General features: G+C 47.7%; 2 protein-coding genes across 3 annotated transcripts; one reads left to right on the plus strand and one right to left on the minus strand.

The window, feature by feature from the left end:
- Positions 1–2,315: 2,315 nt before the first annotated feature.
- Positions 2,316–6,576, plus strand: LOC130376248 (ephrin-A1-like). The gene is made up of 5 exons (XM_056583470.1): positions 2,316–2,346; positions 2,757–3,104; positions 3,672–3,737; positions 3,869–3,982; positions 4,235–6,576. The coding sequence occupies exons 1-5, from the start codon at positions 2,316–2,318 to the stop codon at positions 4,366–4,368; spliced, it is 693 nt and encodes a 230-aa protein (XP_056439445.1). The 3' UTR covers positions 4,369–6,576.
- Positions 6,577–11,739: 5,163 nt separating this feature from the next.
- On the minus strand, positions 11,740–13,311 carry dpm3 (dolichyl-phosphate mannosyltransferase subunit 3, regulatory). 2 transcript variants are annotated; one of them, XM_056582925.1, is made up of 2 exons: positions 13,252–13,310; positions 11,740–12,830 (listed from the first exon to the last, which is right to left on the minus strand). In XM_056582925.1, the coding sequence occupies exon 2, from the start codon at positions 12,784–12,786 to the stop codon at positions 12,508–12,510; it is 279 nt and encodes a 92-aa protein (XP_056438900.1). In that variant the 5' UTR covers positions 12,787–12,830; positions 13,252–13,310; the 3' UTR covers positions 11,740–12,507. The 2 variants fall into 2 exon arrangements, with proteins under 2 accessions (XP_056438900.1, XP_056438899.1); XM_056582924.1 differs by having other exon boundaries at positions 11,749–12,830; positions 13,102–13,311.
- Between the last annotated feature and the right edge of the window lie 5,369 nt (positions 13,312–18,680).

Here is an 18,680-nt window from a genome sequence, read left to right on the forward strand (position 1 = left end):
CGGGGGGGTTGGCCTCTGCCGTGATCGGCTGTCCGGTGAATGAAGCAGGAACACCGGGCTACTGATAAGCACGGAGCCGCCTGGATCTTTGCTGAACAGCCATTAGATGTTCCATAAGCCCACTGCATGTTGGAGTCGGTTTTTATAATCAACTGCTAGCGCTGGAAGTTTGATGGGCAGAGCCACAAAAGAGCTGGGGAACAGAGCGGCTCTTGTTGGCCCTGGCTGGCCGCCGCTGCCCTTGTAAACGCTGGCTGCTGCTGCCAGCTAATCTGGTCATCAGTATTGGGGGAGTGCATTGGAGCGCAAGGAGGGGGAACAGAGGTGTGTGTGTGTGTGTGTGTGTGTGTGTGTGTGTGTGTGTGTGTGTGTGTGTGTGTGTGTGTGTGTGTGTGTGTGTGTTTGTGTGTGTGTGTGTGTGTGTGTGTGTGGGTGTGTGTGTGTGTGTGTGTGGAGATGGTTGGTCACGGTGAATGGGGGAGGGGGTTTGAAAAGGAGCAAAAGTCGGGGCCCCAAAACTATGGAGCCATGCCGTCTGTCTTTGTACCAGGGGTCCCCCGGCAACAAACAACAACACCAGCTAATGAGAGGAGGTGGAGGAGGAGGAGGAGGAGGTGGTGGTGGTGGAGGAGGGGGTACTTTGATCCTAAGTCACACATATGGACCTTGTCACCGGGAAACAAGCGCTCTATTTGGACAGGAAATCTTCCCCAATGTCACCGGTTTGCATTTAGATGACTCATGTTTCTTTATGAGTTATCATAAAATAAATGATCTGGGTATTTCAACGGAAGGGGGAGCGGGGGGGGGGTAGTTTTAAACGTGGCCTCCAACCTCGGAAGCGAGAGTGGATTTAATGTGAAGCTTTTATTGGCTGATGTTTCAGTAGCAGCTTCAGGGCTGGTGACAGCAGGAGCAGATCTGGCCGTGGTAAAGCACTCTCATTATTCTGCCGGCTCGCCTGCACTCAGCCTCCAGTCGCTGGCTCGCTGGGAGAAGCTGAACCGCGGCTCGGATTCATTGCAAAAGCAACAGAATCCTATATTCTCCACACATTCTATGCAAGTGTTGTGTAAATATAGAAGTTCAGTGAGCTGGACCCACACTGCAGGAACCCCCTGGTGTGGAACAGCACGAGATAGTGTGTGTGTGTGTGTGTGTGTGTGTGTGTGTGTGTGTGTGTGTGTGTGTGTGTGTGTGTGTGTGTGTGTGTGTGTGTGTGTGTGTGTGTGTGTGTGTGTGTGTGTGTGTGTGTGTGTGTGTGAGAGACCCCCCCTCTTGGCCGGTGACAGAGTAGATCGAATGACTTGGAAGTGTGTGTTGCTAGCCCTCTAGGCTGGTGATGGATGACCACCGCTGAGAAGAGAGAAACAGCCATGAACACACACACACACACACACATTCCCCTTCACCCCCAAGGACTTTCTCTGTCATGGGCGGGAGGCGGGGGCCGGGGGGGGAGGTGAAACATGGCTACCTTTTGGTGATAATCCCCCGGGGATGAACACTTATCTGTGTGAGAATACCGCTGGGCTGAAAGGTGGAGACGGTAATCGCCATCACACTCAAAAAAACGTTGGCGCTCGGATAGATTTAAACAAATGGCTGTGATATACAGTTAAGTGACGTGATTGACTACATTACACCAGTTAGAGATCGGCAGCACTCTTTATCGAGTGCCTCTTTGTACCTGGTTTGAACATCTCTCAATAGGAGTTTTTGGTTTTGGTTATCTTGAGCAGGCTTCAAGATGGAGGGCGGCAAAATGGAGGCAAAACAGACAAGATACTGTGCAGCGTTCGGAATGGCCTCCATAAAACAGGGAGGAGTTGGGTAGGAGGAGTGGACGGAGTGATGGACGCCTGGGCAGACAGCCAGACTGTCTCCGTCCTCCCTCTCTCTTCCTCCCTTCTCTCGCGCTCCGTCCCTCCTCCGTCTATTTGTAATGAGAGGGCGTGTGGTGGGAAAGGCCTACAGGCTGTCAACGTGTGTGTGTGTGTGTGTGTGTGTGTGTGTGTGTGTGTGTGTTGTGTGTGTGTGTGTGTGTGTGTGTGTGTGTGTGTGTGTGTGTGTGTGTGTGTGTGTGTGTGTGTGTGTGTGTGTGTGTGTCCATCTTTCCCTCTGCTCTTAATGAAAGGGTTAAAAACAAATGCAACTGGCCCTCGCTATTTACATCCCGGTCCCTAATTTAAGTAAGCTGAATGTGTGTGTATTTCTGGGAGTGTTCGTCATTATGCATTTCTGTGACACTGTGTGTGTGTGCGTGTGCGTGTGCGCGTGCGTGCATCCACAAGGGTGATTCTGGGGCCCGGCAGATGTCGATACTCATCTGGCGTCTCGGCAGACGTAACGGAGTGTCGACGGTTCTCCGTAAACAGCGGCCGGCCTCTATGGGTCGGGGACACGGCGATCAATAAGCTCCCAGAGTCAACTCTCAGCCCGGCCGACTCACTCAATAGACCCCCGCTCGCCCGTATTCAGACGAGCACGTCCCCCACCCCTCATGTACCTCGTTCTTCACCTCACCTTGTTTCTGTTTATTCTCCAAATCCTATTCACGACACGCAACGGGCCCCTCCTTCCACCCCACCCCCGACCCCTTCCTCTCTTCCTCCTTCCCTCCGTCGATCCGCCCCTGGCCGTCTCCTATGTGTCTCCAACTCTTGATTTCCCCAGATGGCCGCTGGTATATGCCGCCTGGTCGATAGGCAATCACCCAATTTTGCCTGAATCCCGGTAATTAATCCGAAAAAAAGCAACATTTTGGCTAACCCTCCTTCCCTCTCTCTCTCTCTCTCCTCCCGTCAGGTTCGTGTGGAACAACTACGCGGTGAAGGTGAAGCTCAACGACTACCTGGACATCGTGTGTCCCCACTACCCGCTGGGCGAGGTGGCGTCGCAGGACGCCGAGCGCTACGTCCTCTACATGGTGGAGAAGGAGGACTACGACGCCTGCAAGCCCCAGTCCTACGACCAGATGCGCTGGGAGTGCAGCCACCCGTTTGCACCCCACGCCCCAGAGAAGTTCTCGGAGAAGTTCCAGCGGTTCACGCCCTTCACCCTTGGCAAGGAGTTCCGCCAGGGCGAGAGCTACTATTACATCTGTGAGTCGTGTCTCGTTGCTACGTTTGTTGTTTTGTCTGGTCGTCGCTCCGTCCCAGAGGCGAGATTGCTTTTCACCCCCCGAGAGTCGTGCGAGTCGCGCTGCATTCAGCCCGTCGTTGGGTTTCTCAGAGATTCTGGTTTCCTTCTGCGTGTCTCGCTAACCAATGAGTGCATGCTCCTTTGGCAGGCAAATAAAGACCAGCCCTTTTTATTTTTTCCTTGTTAATTTTTTGTTTTTTTCAAAGCTTTACGTTGCTACTAACAGGGTGTCGGCCCGGTCTGCTAGCTTCGTACCACTTTGTGTTCCTACTAAACTGCTAGTGCTAGAACAAGCAGCGCTGTGTCCCTGACCAATAGCTGTAATTAGACCAAACGCCACCAACGGTACACTCCCCGCCCCGTCTCCCCAGATGGCTCCCTAGGCTCTGGCTCGTGGCCGTCTGCCTCAGAGCGTCTATGCGTGGCACGGTGCACACACTCTCTCGGATTAAGGCTCCAGGAGGGCCTAAGTGCATTAGTCGGCCTGTAATTAACGCCCGGCTTCTTTCCTTCTCTCTCCCCAACAGCCAAACCGTTGCACCACCACGGGCAGGAGTGCCTCCGGCTTAGGGTGGATGTGATCGCTGTCGACGGTAAGTTTCACCTCCCCCCCTAGTGGCGGGGAGTGGAATCACACACACCCAGTCAGCTCACCTCCTCATACCCTCGCCCCTGGGCTGCTCCCCGCGCGGTTGAGTAACGGTTGGTTCTGTTGGCGTCCCAGGCTCTCAGGAGGCGCGGGTGGCGAAGGGAGGCGGTGGCACCGCCGGGGCAGCCGGGACAGCCGGAGCCGAGGCGGGAGGCGGTGTCCACAACCCGTCCAACAGACTGCCTCCAGGTACGCTGGCCGAGCCACGGCGCTCTCTCATCACCCCGTCTTTTAAACCATTCCGGTTCAGCCGAGTGTGTCGTAAGATGTCGAGGGCTGTCCTCGTTTTCGTTTGGTTCGCTGTTCTGTTAGTAGTTCGAGTTTTTCCCTCATTCAAGCGTTGTAAGAGTGCAGAAAGAGGGTGTTGATGCGTTACCATAGATATTTCCCATTGCAGGCCGCCCCTTCAACCTGTCTAACGTTTGTTCTTGTTCACCTCAGCAGACGACCCCGTGGTGATCCTGCCAGACGTCCAGAAGAGCACGCGCACCATCTCCGGGGACGCTTCCTCCACCCGCTCCACCCTGTTGCTGCTGGGGCCGGTGTCGTTACTGCTGCTGCTGCTGCAGCACTGAGAGTGAATGTGGACAAACTATAATTCCCAGATTGACTTTTTCGGGGACTACGATGAAGACAGTCCGTGGGAATGAAACCGCAGACTCAAAAGAAGAAAGACCTTGGAGCACTGAGGTTCCCCAGTGCTGGCCACAGGGAGGGATAAAAAGAGAGAGGGTGGGACAGAGAGAGAGAGAGAGAGAGAGAGAGAGAGAGAGAGTGATGTTTAACACTTGGTATGGATTGACTCACGGGCACTTAAGTGTAAGGGGAAAACTCTATGTAAAGGAATCAGAGTGGGAGGAAGCATTTGGGCCTAATTTCATCTTTCAAAAGATGACCGTGTTTTTTATCCACCTTGAAAACCTTTTCGTGCCCTCTTCCTAGAAAACCAAAACAGACGGCGTTAGTACGCCGCTTGGACAAACGACGTACACTCACTGGAAGAGGAAGCTTAACTGGATGAAGTACAATCATGGATGGTGGGACGGAGAAAAAAGTATTCGAACGATGTAGATAAAAGCGAATGAAAACTGTCGGGCCAAAGATCAGCCATCGCTTCATTGTGTGCTCTATTCCACCCTTGAGTATTGTGTACTTTTGTATCGTGAACGTAACGGTTTTGCGTGGCATTGTTGTCGCACCTGGCTATTTTTTCGTTTTTACATGTAGCATCGACAAAAGCAGGGGCTGTTTCGTTGTTCCTTTTTATTTGTTTCTTTTTCAATTACTGCCACTCCAGAGCACACTCGACCACGTGCTTATACACTGTAGCACCACACTGCACAGTACGGACAACCCAACGCACCCACAATGCACGGCGACATAGTACACTTGAGGGGAGAGAGTCATGGAACTTATCGATGTTAAGTGTACATTCTGTGAAATTTATTTATGCCATTTTGCAGCTGAAAGGCTTTACTGTACGCACAGTATGCTGGAACAAAGAAAATGTTTACTGTGGGGAAATGAGGACAACTTGTTCTTCCCTTTTTTGTTGTGGTTAGTCGCTTGCGTGAAAGGGAGACTGTATTTTTGGTGAAAGTGTGAGAATGGAGACGAGGGAGATATTGCCAGGGCTTTACAGACCTAGAAAAACAAGCTGTTAATCTGCCAAAAGCTAACACTGATGCTACGTGAAGGAGAGGCTGGCCTTCTCCCTTTTGTTGTATCCCCCCCCATCACAGAGAAAATGACCAACATTTATTCACAGAAAGCAAACGATACAAAACGACAATAGCATTGTCACCACGGTGATGTTTTTTTGTTAACAAATGAAGTCCATCAGCGAACGAACAACAAAGCAGAGGACCCCCTGAGTCGAACCACGCCAGTCCAAAGACAACGTTGCTGCCCAAAATTTGGTTGGAATTTTTTACATTTGGATAGTGCAAGTTTGGGTCACAAAGAGGTTACACTCTGCCCCCTATAATCAGTGTATTACAAAAGAGACACGGGATCAAACCTAGAGTGGCCAAGAGCATTTCCGCTAGACATGCTGGCCAAACAACGAGGCACACCACACCAACAGTGTAAGACTACCATTGAAGTCATGTTTTTTTTGTTTTTTTACCATATTTTGTACATTGTGTAAAGTAAGAAAAAGTGTATGATATGTATATAGAGAAGATTCTATTAAAAAAGAACCTGTTTGATATGCTCAATGTGAAAGTTTCATGTGAAATTAAATATTTTTTGGAAAACCCCAAACGACTTCTCCCTTGTTCATTTCTTGGTGTCGTCAAATTACTTCCTAGTTCATCTAATTCAGCTCCTGGTTCAGACTAAAGTGGCAACCGTCGAAAAAAAATCATACCACAGCACCACGAGATGAACCGCTTTTTGAATCCGCATTTAGCTTCGGCTTGGAAACATCTTCAAACCGCATCAGTCGCACAGAGATAATGGCTCGCACAGTGAAGTGACGGTGGGGTCAATTGAAGAGATCCACAAAGACGGCGGCACGATCAAGGCAGAGAAAGAAGAAGCCTGTCCTCCTCAGTACGAAAGAAGAAAGGGAAGTCTATTTTCATCATTAAACAGTTGCCTTGAAACTTGGCAGGGGGATTAAATGCACAGGTGTGATCCCATCACGGTCTTTATCTCCTGTTTTTTATGCCGATGAGCCTCCAAACCATAACTCTTTATTTTCCCTCTCTTTCCTCCAATGGGTTCCCATGCTTCTGTGCCCCTCTGAAGTGTCACCACGGACCCCATTGTTAGTGTCTCTCTGTTGCTCCGGACTCGCCCTGCCCTGCAGAGCCCCAGCGTTGCAGCCATGACAGTAAAAACAGCTGTGGCAACAAAGGGGGCCACTGCTGCTGCAAGGTTCCCCTGTGTTCCTCAAAGGAGGGGCCATAAATTAGGGGCCCCTGCAGCAGTCAGACAGACCCTCTTAAAGCCCCCCCTCCCTTAAAAGAACCCAGCTCAATAACAGCTTGTAGTCCGTATTGAATAGAGGCGGTCTGTTTTATTTACTCTCTCGCTTTCGGAGTAAACACCAGCATCATCGATGAGCGAGTGCAAAAGCTTAGGAGCAGTTGTAAATGTCTTAAGCTTTGCCGAGAGGATGTCGATGGCAAACACACAGCAGCATGGAGAACCACACTCCAGAGGGGCCTGTGTGTTTAACTACCGGCATTGACGAAAAGACACGTTTACTATTTAATGGGTTGTGTTTTTTTATATCTCTTGGATGAATAGTTGGAGTGACTCAGCCTGGATGTAATGGTGTGGATCGTTCTCTCTCAGTTTCCCAACGCGACACAGCAATCAGCCAAGATAAAGCGATATTAACGAGGAACCACTTCCATACACCTCTAGTAAACACGGCCATTTGTAAATATAGGGAGACTCAACAACACATCCACCCCAAGACAAACCCCTTTCCTAAAGGGCCAATCAAACACAGTGATTATACATAATCACACCAATAGATCAGGATTAAACTAACTCAAGTGTGTGGTGAAACGGCCCTGGCAAGAGAGATGCAATGTGGATTTCAGAAAGCGGGGGGGGGGGGGGGGGGGGGAGTAGAGATGGCTTCATGGGCCCGGCCAGCTGGCCCTATCGCAGTGTGTCATTGGACGCAGTTGCCTGTATCTCAGTGACCACGGGGCACCGAGTCCTGACCTAGCTAGCCTGTGCCTGCCAGCTACCTCTCTGTCGAGCCACTCTGAGGAGCAGATATGATCCGCTACAGGCTTGGCGAGAGGTTATCATCACAGAGTTATTTGTGGCTTTAATCGCCCTCCGTCCTGCCGTAAAAACAAAACGGGGGCAGGACCGCGTCCCATAAGTAGCTGTTTGCGAGGCCGGGTGAGAACAATATAGGGCTGACCCACGGGTGACTTCTTAATCTGGTGCACTCTGTCTGTATAGGCTGCAGAAAGGCACGGCATGCTCAGAGCAAAGCTGCATGGACATCAATTTAGCTGAGTGTTGTGTGTAGTGTGTTGTTGTGTGTTATGTGTTTTGTGCAGTGTGTAGTCTTCAGTGTTTAATGGTTTGTGTATAGTGTGTGTCTACAGTGTAGAGTGTTGTGTGTCATTTGTTGTGTGTTGTGTCTTGAACTTTGTGTGTACTGTATAGTGTACTCTGTACTGTGTGGAGGGTTGTGTGTAGCTTGTTATGTGTTGAATGTTGCGTTAAGTGTGTTGGGTGTAGTTTGTAGTGTGTGGAGTTTTGTGTGTAGTGTGTCGTTTGCAGTGTGTAGCGAGTATGCTTCAGTGTGTGTCGTTTGCAGTGTGTTGTGTGTGGAGTGTTGTGTGGAGCGTGTAGTGTGTGGTGTGTGGAGTGTTGTGCGGAGCGTGTAGTGTGTGGTGTGTGGAGTGTTGTGCGGAGCGTGTAGTGTGTGGTGTGTGGAGTGTTGTGTGGAGCGTGTAGTGTGTGGTGTTTGGAGTGTTGTGTGTAGCGTGTAGTGTGTCGTTTGTAGTGTGTTGAGTGTTTGGCAAGTGCCCTCATTCTCATGGTGGCTCCAGCAGCAGGGATTTTGTTTGGCGTTAGACACACACACACACACACACACACACACACACACACACACACACACACACACACACACACACACACACACACACACAGTGAACAGGGGTCATACGGTTGATGAGAAGGTAGGCACCCTGGTCACTGACAATACTTATATGAATATGGAGCCGGCTCTGCACCAATCACATTGCGGTGCGATTACCCTCCCCTCCCATCCCCCATTTGGTCGAGGGTTGAGGTATTGCCCCTGCCTTCCGTCCTGTCTCACTCCTTTTCTAGGGTCATCTGTCTTGTTTTCCTGCAAGTCACTGTGTTTCCTAGTCATTAGGGGTACAAAATACGATAAGTCCAGCCAGCCCCATAGAGTTTGTATTTTTTTTTTTATTGTTTGGTTAAAATATTATTTATTTGATTACCTAGCCAATCAGAAACTCTCTCAGTATCAGCCCCACCCTCCAACTGTCATTACAGTCAATCACACGCACCTGCAAGGTCTGTCAACAACAAACACTAAAACGCTCTCAGCACATGCTGAAAGAACTATAGAAGCTATTGAATAGGTATGTATTTAATTTCAAATATTTTAAATGAAAATATAAAAACAATGCTAGAAACATTTTTCCAACAAAATATGATTATGTGGTAGCATTATTACTGTTAAAACAGCAATGAGAATAAATTGATTTGTTGTGCGGAGCAGTTTAATACTTCTGTTTGATTATTCATAGCTGCCAACGGTTTTGTTTGTTCAGATCTGGTCTTTTTATTTTAGCTGCCTTGATCTCGGCCTCATTCAGGGAAATTCAAGAAATAGTCTTAGCTATTTTGTGTTGTTAGGGATTTTTTCCGTGGAAGGCAAAGGATACTACCCATGTATATTCATACATATATAAATAATGTAGCAAGCGACTCTCTTCCTGGCTCATTGGTAAATATTAGGTTGTTCATCCAATATAACCAGTTCAACATAATGGTAATAGTACTTTTGCATTTGATTGTGATGTGCATCTGAATAAACTACTTCCCATATCTGGTGTACTTGGCCCACAATGGGATTACATGCATTAATCGTTAATTGTATAGCCTTTCCTATTTCTATGTTGATTCTGCTGATATGTTTGTATCAACATTATTTTATTGGCTACACAAAATTGTTTTTGCTTTGCAATATTGTAAGATGCAAGATGTGTTTTCTTGAGGTTGTTATGACCTGTGAAAACCTGTTTTTCATATTATTGGCTCATGAAGTCAATAGGTTCACAATATGTCTTCTTCTTCTGTGTTCCTGTTGAGGTAGTCAAAGTAGCGTGACATGAACAAGGTGTTTTTTGAGTGTGACTGTGCTGCTGCTGGAAAACAGCATGACAGCTTGATGGCAAGCTACACAATCCTTGGATTTCTTCGTCCAACACCAGGAAGAGTTGAGCCAGAGGGCACGAAAATAGTTTGTTCTGAATGAACTCTAAAGAGAACAACATTCATTTGAAGGGTCCAATTTTTTTTGCTTTCTATCATATTGTATCCTTTTAGTATTTGTAATAGTTTTAAAATAATGTTGCTTGTGAGTATAATCATGTACTCGTAGACAGACTTCTGCGGATCTATATCTTCCATTTATCTTAAATTATTTTTGGTAGAAGATTTCTCCTGCCTATCCATCTCTGTAGCTGTGAGATTTGCAATGAAATATGTGGGTGGGTAAAACCTCTCTGTGGAGACAAATGATAACCTATCATTTTAGTCTTGGTTCCTTTCCGATGTGAACGTTTGCTCCTCCAATGGGGTGTCTCAAACCTAAATCTCTCTCTTTCTTGGTCTCTGGCTCTCTGCCTCTCTGTGACTCATTATGTCTTGTTTGTCCTCGTGTGTCAGGCAGCCATATTCTGTTGTTCCATAACTTCTCTCCTTGACATCTGCCTCCATTGCAAAAGTCGGGCAGACTAAAAGAACGAATAGGCTTTGGTAAATGTTTTATTTAAAAGCACTGTTCTTCAACCGTTTGTCGGACCGGACAATGTCGTACAGAGGGCCTAATAAATTCAGACATTTATGTTATTCATCCATGTACTGAATGATTCATGCATACAAAGATTTTAAATGTAGAAACAATGGAACATTAAGTTAGCACCAGAGATTGGATTTCTTAGATCTGTGTGTCTTGAGTTTTCCGAGAAAAGATGTATGGCTAGCGTACTTTCAATTGAAGGTCAGCTGCCAAGTCAAGACGGTGGATATTTCTGAATGATTCTGACCACTCTTCACTGACGGCTGTTTCATGTCAGCGTTGATGTTCACTCCTACACAGTGACATGCCTGCAAATAACGTTTTGTATTGAGGTTCTGTGTGGATGTTACAGGCTACGTTTTTTTCGAAGAGATTCAAGGTCTTTCTGCAAAGGAGACGGTATTCTATTATTTGGCTAGTTTTCCTGAGAAAGTTGTTGAATGGACTCAATAGATGTTACGCCCACCGAATGAGATTTACTTTGAATGTCCTTAATACCAATGTCAGCAAACGTTCCCAATCAAACCTAACTGATACACTTTCAATGTCAGTACATTTCCTGGCAACACACAGCAAAGTCAGAAGGTATCGGAGACTATTCAAATGGGTGCCCTGCTGCAATGTTAGGACTGAAGAGCACTGAATCTTTCATTAGACCATTTAAATGCAAAGCTGATGCTCCATGGCTTTTTTTCTAAGGAGAGCAGAACCTTTCACCTCTCGGTAAATAACGTGCAGGAAGATATATATATGTATATGGCGACTGAGATAACCAACTCCTGAAAAATGCCCATAGATGGTGTTACAATATAGGTTGTCCAAATTTACGGTTTAATATCTTTGCTGCAATAATACTGCCTGCTAACTGAAATGACCAGATGGATCTTCCAAATCAGATTTGATGAGTGTGTTCAATGAAACATAATTGCCCATTTTACACGTAGCTGAGCCAGAGTGCAACTGCCTACCAACAAACATTTGGTGGAAGTGCCGCGCTTGTTACTGATAAAGCACTTTCTTAACCAGTTTGCTCTTGCAACAGCTTGAAGAGAGGTGTGTGTGTGTGTGTGTGTGTGTGTGTGTGTGTGTGTGTGTGTGTGTGTGTGTGTGTGTGTGTGTGTGTGTGTGTGTGTGTGTGTGTGTGTGTGTGTGTGTGTGTGTGTGTGTGTGTGAGAGAGAGAGAATGGGTTGACGTAGCAGAGCAATATGGGGCTGAGGCCAAACTAGCACAACAGGCAGTGCTAGCAAGCTGAGAGCTGCCAGCTCTTTTGCATTTGTTCCTTAGTTATGGGAGCTTTTGAAACCCTATAATGATCCCATAGGCCAGGCTGTGCTTTGTTTCCACACAGCGGGAATCCCTGAAAATGAGCATAAGCAGCCTCTAAGGCTGACACAAGGAAGTGTACTTGCCAAGAAACAAGAAATTGTTCTGAGTTATACGCCTTGCCTGAAAGTCTAAAAATAAAAACCTGTAGAGTAGGAAGAACGAGGTGCATGATTGTGTTTTTATGTTTATTAGAAAAGTTATGGGTGGATCGAAACTCGAGCCTAGACCAGCTGCTCTCTCCGAAGACGTCTATCACAGATACCAGCATTCATAAATACTAGTATCAAACTACAATACCCACACAAACATACAAAGGACTACAGAAAACCAGCTCAATTTTAAGTCGCATAGCATAACCTTAAAAGTCAACCAACAGACAATGGAAAGATAAACTGCATGGACCACTTTATCCACTTAAAGCATTCTGTAAGAGGTACTCCTATACTTTCAGTTGCCTTGCTTTATCATTTGCTAGAAATCACAAGCATTTGGTACTGTTGACTCTTCAGAATGCATTGTATTAGAGATTGCTGTTGTCACAGAAGAAAAAAAGTTGCACCGCAACACATTCAAGAATGTTTTGACATCTGTTTAAAGGTAAATGAGCCAGCAAAGCACACTAGCTACGTTTTAAAAAATCTTTCTTAAACAATGACTTACAAATTGCTGATCCCATTTACAAATCAGTCATTAGCAACCCTAGAACCAATCGTAATCATGCACAATCACAAGGTGACTCAATGACTGCTCACTTTATAAATTAGATTATTGTTTAGTGGTCTGAAAAAGCCAAACGTCAATGTTTTCTCTTCCAATGTTTCAAAGTATATATATTTTTATTCAGAACTTTAATCCCTTTTTTCTCAAGTCCTCTCTGGCCTCTATTATCTGCGCCTGTAGTTCCTTTGCTGCGTCGTCACAGTCGTTGAAGGTGGCCACTCTGTATCCCACTGTGGCCAGAGAATAGCAGCCGAACGTGACCAGCAGGTACAGGGGCATGGGCCAGGCGACCTCCCTGTAGGGCCGAGGGATGCTCATCTTCAGGATGTCGAATGTGACAAATGCCCAGGCTGCTCCTAATACCGAGACGCCGAAGACCCACTCCAAAAGCTTGGTCATGATGTTGGATATTTCTCGGTGGACGACGGGGACTGGGATTAAGCCTGGAGGGTGGAGTGTGAGAGATAGATGGTTTATTCAAACCATCACAGCCACAGCAAACACTTCAAAGTGAATAACTGTTCGACATCATGAATTGGGCTGTCTAGTTCACCAAAGGGAATCAAAGATACTTCACGGGGTTAATTTGTTCGAAATACATTAGTTATTTTAAGATCGTTAGAACAATACGAGTACAAACAGATTACGTGCAGACCAACAGATTTACTAACAGTTCATAACTTATCGAAGAATCGGCTAATTTAGTTAGCATACCTTTGGCTAAAAACAGACAGATCCGAGCTTGCAATACAAACGGGTAATTAACCTGATCAGCGTCGCTTTTAAGGCGTACGTTGTAAGTTAACGGAAACACTGCAAAATAACATAGTATAATTGTATCATAAAGACTAGAGGCTGCTATACCGTCTTTAGAAAGCCAGCTCAGCTTTGCGCACAAATATGACGTCAGGCCAATGCTGCTCTGCGGGAAATGGGAATTGTAGTTTATTTAGCATTTCAGTATCGTGTGTGTGTGTGTGTCTCAGTCTGATTTGCCTTTTTTTACTTTGTTACTCCCATATAAAGGACTATTATTTACTTACTGGTATTCTTGGAAAAGTAACATGCAGGAATAAGTTATTCCTGTAAAAGAGAGGAGGGGTTACAAATAACCTATATTCTCTTTGCAGAGCGTTAACGCATAATTAACCCCAACTTTTCCATTAAGTAAGGATAACCATTTAGAAAATTGTGTTGCTATTACAGCTACCTAATGACTATCTTCTATAAATGTCCCAATAATGCTTGGAATGCTACAGTTGCTACAAGTATATTTGGGGAAATTGAGATCAATTATCAGTAGGTCTCTTAGGGTCACATCTATTAACTCTGTGGAGTGAACTTGGAAGTGACTATCAGGCAGCTAAGAGAGCAAACCATTACAGTTAGATGGGAGACATAAACACTGCACACTTAGCCGGTCCCTGGGAGCCATTCAAGTGTAGTGAAATCATTAACATTCTTTTGGAGAAAGAAATGTGGGAGTTATTCCTGGTATATTGCGAATGATATATTTACCTATGCTGGTGTCAAGAGTGTTAATGATGTGTGTGCATTTCAGTGTTGACTCTTGAATCCTTGTGTTGAGTGTGCGAATATGTCTACTCCATTGAAACAGAGCACATATCTTAAAAAAAACATATCTAGAATGGCTTGATAATATTTAGAACAATTCTATGTGTGTTACCCTAAACGTGTAAGAATTTCAGTGACTATACCACATACAACTTTGACAATAAAACACGCTGACTTGACCATAATGTATATACTAAAACCATAAATTTGTCAGCCTAGACGTGTTTCATCTAATTAGCATACAGGTGTGAATGCGCGCCTGGATTTGAGGTGGGTCGTTATGCCATCGTCATCTGGTACAGGTGTGTGTGTGTGTGTGTGTGTGTGTGTGTGTGTGTGTGTGTGTGTGTGTGTGTGTGTGTGTGTGTGTGTGTGTGTGTGTGTGTGTGTGTGTGTGTGTGTGTGCGCGGTGTAGAGCCTTGTTGCGTCAACCTGAAGGAACCCTGTGAGTGTGTGCGTGTATATGGGCGGTTCAGTGGGAACAGGCGAGCCGGTGTTTCTCAGCCTCCTCTGGCTCCGTGTTCCGTCCCAGAGCTCAGGAAACGTGCACTCCAGCTGTGAACCTGGCAGACTCAACACAGCAGTCTGGAACGGGCGAGCGGCCTTGGAACACAGAGGGAGAGAGAGAGAGAGCAGGGGAGAGAGAGACATTCAAAAGAAAGTGAGCTATTGCGTGCTAAAGGAAAAGGTCGACACGATGCACGAGGCAGACGTTAGCCAACTAAAAAAAGGACATGTGGAGGGGGGATAACATATAGCTGCTGACCAGGCCAGGGCGATCGTGTACTTCAGTGGAACATGCGATTGCAATGCGAATCGGCAGCTGTTGAATCATGACAGGCGGGGAGAGAGAATAGAATAAAATAAAATAAAGAGTGAAAGGTTAGGACACACTGAACGTCTGTCTGAAACGTGTGTCTGAAAGGACAGGCAGCCGAGGAGGACAAGGGGCGGCAGACAGGGCAGCAGACGCTGTGGTGGGACGGGGGAACCGGAGGGATTGAGCAGGTGCAGCCCCCGAGCAAACCTTGAACCCCGGTGGCGTATTAGGCCCCCAGCTGTGGCTTGTTCAGACTTTATGTTCACCCCCCATTACCCCCACCCAACACCTCTGGGGGGGGGGGGGAGAGAGAGAGAGAGAGAGATTCTACGGTTCCTCTCAGGTGGCTCGTCCAGACCCACCCAACACCTCTGTCTACGTGGCTTTGTGAAAGACAGACAGAGAGGGAGATTTGACAGCTGCTCTCAGGTTCACACGGCAAAGACGGAGTGAGTAGCGTAGCGCAGATGGCCGGAGAACACAGATTGGATGGAGGCAGATGGAGAGATGGAGCAGGCAAAGAGGAAGACAGGGAGGCGCTGGCTTGACGAGACAGGGAAAAAGAGTGATGGAAGAGAGACTCCCCTCTCTGTGGCTCCAGACAGGGAGGGGATCGGAGGAGACGGAGATAACACTGGAAGGCGTGGTGACGGAGGAAGAGGAGTGCGTGTTGGCGCTATCTCTCTGGCTATGTCAACATTTGCATGAGTGTAGTGTCCTGATAAGGTTTTTTTTTTTGTTTCTGATGTATTATTATTATTTTTATTATGAATATGATCAAACTAGAGATAACATTTGGAGAGAGAGAGAGAGAGAGAGAGAGAGAGAGAGAGAGAGAGAGAGAGAGAGAGAGAGAGAGAGAGAGAGAGAGAGAGAGAGAGAGAGAGAGAGAGAGAGAGAGAGAGAGAGAGAGAGAGAGAGAGAGAGAGAGAGAGAGAGAGAGAGAGACTCTCTCTCTACATAATAAAGAGACGGATAACAATAGAGCCTGTGCTCAAAAACAGGAACCCTCTGTTTCCTGGGCTGGAGACATTACAGAGTGTGTGTGTGAGAGTTTGTATGAGGGTTTGCTTTCACGCGTGCCTCTGCCCTCCCGTTGGCCGGTCCCAATGTCTGCTTGTGTGTGTGTGTCCTTGTTTTTATGTTTGTGTTGCCTGTCCCACCACCACCGCGTCACCACCCCCCCCCCGAGTGCGGGCCATGGGGGGGCCTCCACCCCCCGGCGGCGGAGGCGATGATGCACTAAACGCCACGCATTGTAAGCGCCTGGTCCCCGTTGTCAGGTCTTATCAGAGGGTATGTTACTCCAGACAGCAGCGGGGCTCTGGATGGGTTCCCAGATTGTTAAAAATAAAGGGGAGTGGGGGGGGGGGGGGGTCTTCATACACATACACCGCCAACATGTTTGGAGAACGACAAGACCTGGTGTTAATATCTTGTGTGTGTATGTTGGGCAGGCGGGGGGCGCTCACAGTTGCTGAGTTACGGGGTGTGTACTACTTATAGAAAATACTCTTGGGGTGGGGGGGGGTCAACGAAGGGCCAAGTGTGACCCCCCCCCCCCCCCCCCCCCCGCCGACACACCTGTTTCAGATGTCACAGCCCAGCTGTGTGTAGAGGGGGCACGATGACACTGGGGGGGGAACGGGTCTCTTTCATCCTCGATTTTTATCTCTTCCCCCTCTCCCCTCTGCCCTCCAACCCCCCCTAACCCCGCTCAACTCGTTGTCTCACCCCCACCCCCCCCCCCCCCCCCCCACCCCCCCCCCCCCCCCACCCCCATCTCTCTGCTGTCGTCGGGGATCTCATCATGTGGCCTGGCGCTGTTCGCCGTGGTAACCCTTTTGTTGTTTGCTGACCTTTATCGAACGTCGTCGCCGATTAACTTCATGGGTGTATAATTCCCCCCCCCCCCCCGTAGCTGAACTGGCTGTACACTCGTGCATTCTTCTGGTCAGTGAGTGTTAGCCCGTCATTGAGGAACAAGCCCCAGACGTACAGCACATGAGCTGATGACTATCCCCCCCCCCCAAGCACGCTCTGCAGGGCGGGGTGCTGGAACACAGTGTCCTTCAGTATCCCCATTATTGATAGTGGGGGTAATTGGCGTATGCTTACTAACTCCCCGCCTCACCCACCGCAGGCTATTTCAAATTGGACTGTGTGTGTGTGTGTGTGTGTGTGTGTGTGTGTGTGTGTGTGTGTGTGTGTGTGTGTGTGTGTGTGTGTGTGTGTGTGTGTGTGAGATTCTGATAGTGATTGTGGAGGAGTGTGTGTGTGTGTGTGTGTGTGTGTGTGTGTGTGTGTGTGTGTGTGTGTGTGTGTGTGTGTGTGTGTGTGTGTGTGTGTGTGTGTGTGTGTGTGTGTGTGTGTGTGTGTGTGAGAGGTACGGTACGTGACCCCCATAAGTCTGATGATGTGGAACTGCGTGGTCCGGGGTCATTAAAAAAACAACACAACAAGACAATTACGCCAAGCTCATCTGCAGTTAACATGAGATCCCGGAGCGGCGCAGAGCGCTGTCCATTAGTTTGGTGGCAGTCGTGGCGCTGTTTGTGATGCTACGCTGTTTTCAATTCATTCCCTCTGGGGAGCTCGCTACGGCTAGCATGTTGTGGTGTATCAGCATCAGCTGCTGCGTTCAAACGTAACCCGATTAGCCACTATGGAGGATCAGGCGTGTGACGCGCGTTGTAGCCGCTGTAGCAGAAGAGGTCTCCGGTCTGACGGCCTTCCGCGTCGATATGTCGAACGTGAAGATCACACGGCCTATTGATCAGATTTTATTGACGAATAGGGGGCTGTGCTTTTGGAGCGACTAAGGCTCTCATTAGAGAGACATTGATGGCTGAAACATGGCTACATGGTGGAAATGATCTCATGAAGAGGCATGAGTTGGGCCGACCGATATTGACCGCATGCCGGATGTCTGCGATGTCGTTCATTATGTGGACGATATCCGATCTGGGTCGGGCTAACTAATTAGGTCTCGCATCTAGGACTGATGTATGAAGGCCCTACAAAGTCAAGGCTGTTTACAGTTCCATCACGTCTGTCTGAACATGGTTTACATTAGTAAACGACTGGTTACATATCTGAACCACAAATATTGTCTTTGTTTTTATCCGATCCTAATCTGTCAGGTTTGGAACCGTAACAAATAATTTGAAGGCACACACTGCATCAGGCATCGCATGCCTTTCGTTATCTGATACATTTGGTCTGGCCGTACATTACAATGCTCAGCTTAGTGCCATAAAATATGACATTTACAGATTGAATTACTTCAGCCGTGGTGGATCAAAAGGGTAATTGTGTGAAAGCATTTTATTGGAAATGTGTAAGGTTGATGATTCCCAGATTAAGGCTGTGTAGCGACCAATAGGTAATTATATCCTGACCGACAGTCAGAACGTCAGACACAGACAGACAGAAAGACGGGCAGAGAGACAGACATGCACAGAGGTAAACAGACAGAGATACAGAAAGGCTTCTAGACATACAGACAGTAATGCAGAAAGGCATAGAGACATACAGACAGGCAGAGTCAATCAGACATACAAGCAGAGTGACCGGCAGACAGGCAGAGAGACACAGCCAGGGGTCCTTCCCTATTGACGTGGGGTTTGACGTCACCAGTCCGTCTGGTTTTGTCTAGCACTCAGGCTCTGGACACTGGCCATATTGTCCTCGCGGCCACGCCCACGCCTCCTCTGCCCACCACACCCTCCCCCCTCTTCAACCTCCTGACCTCAACCACTTCACCCCTGCCCCTCCCCCCGGCACCTGCCGACATTTAACCCCCTCACTCGGTCAACATTTGAAAGGTAAGAGGTGATGAGGGGGGGTTGGTCGGAGGGGAGGGGTCAAGTAGCGACAAAGTTACAGAGGAGTCTCT

Source organism: Gadus chalcogrammus, chromosome 22 (genome assembly GCF_026213295.1).
Source record: "Gadus chalcogrammus isolate NIFS_2021 chromosome 22, NIFS_Gcha_1.0, whole genome shotgun sequence".
Taxonomy (NCBI): Eukaryota; Metazoa; Chordata; class Actinopteri; order Gadiformes; family Gadidae; genus Gadus; species Gadus chalcogrammus.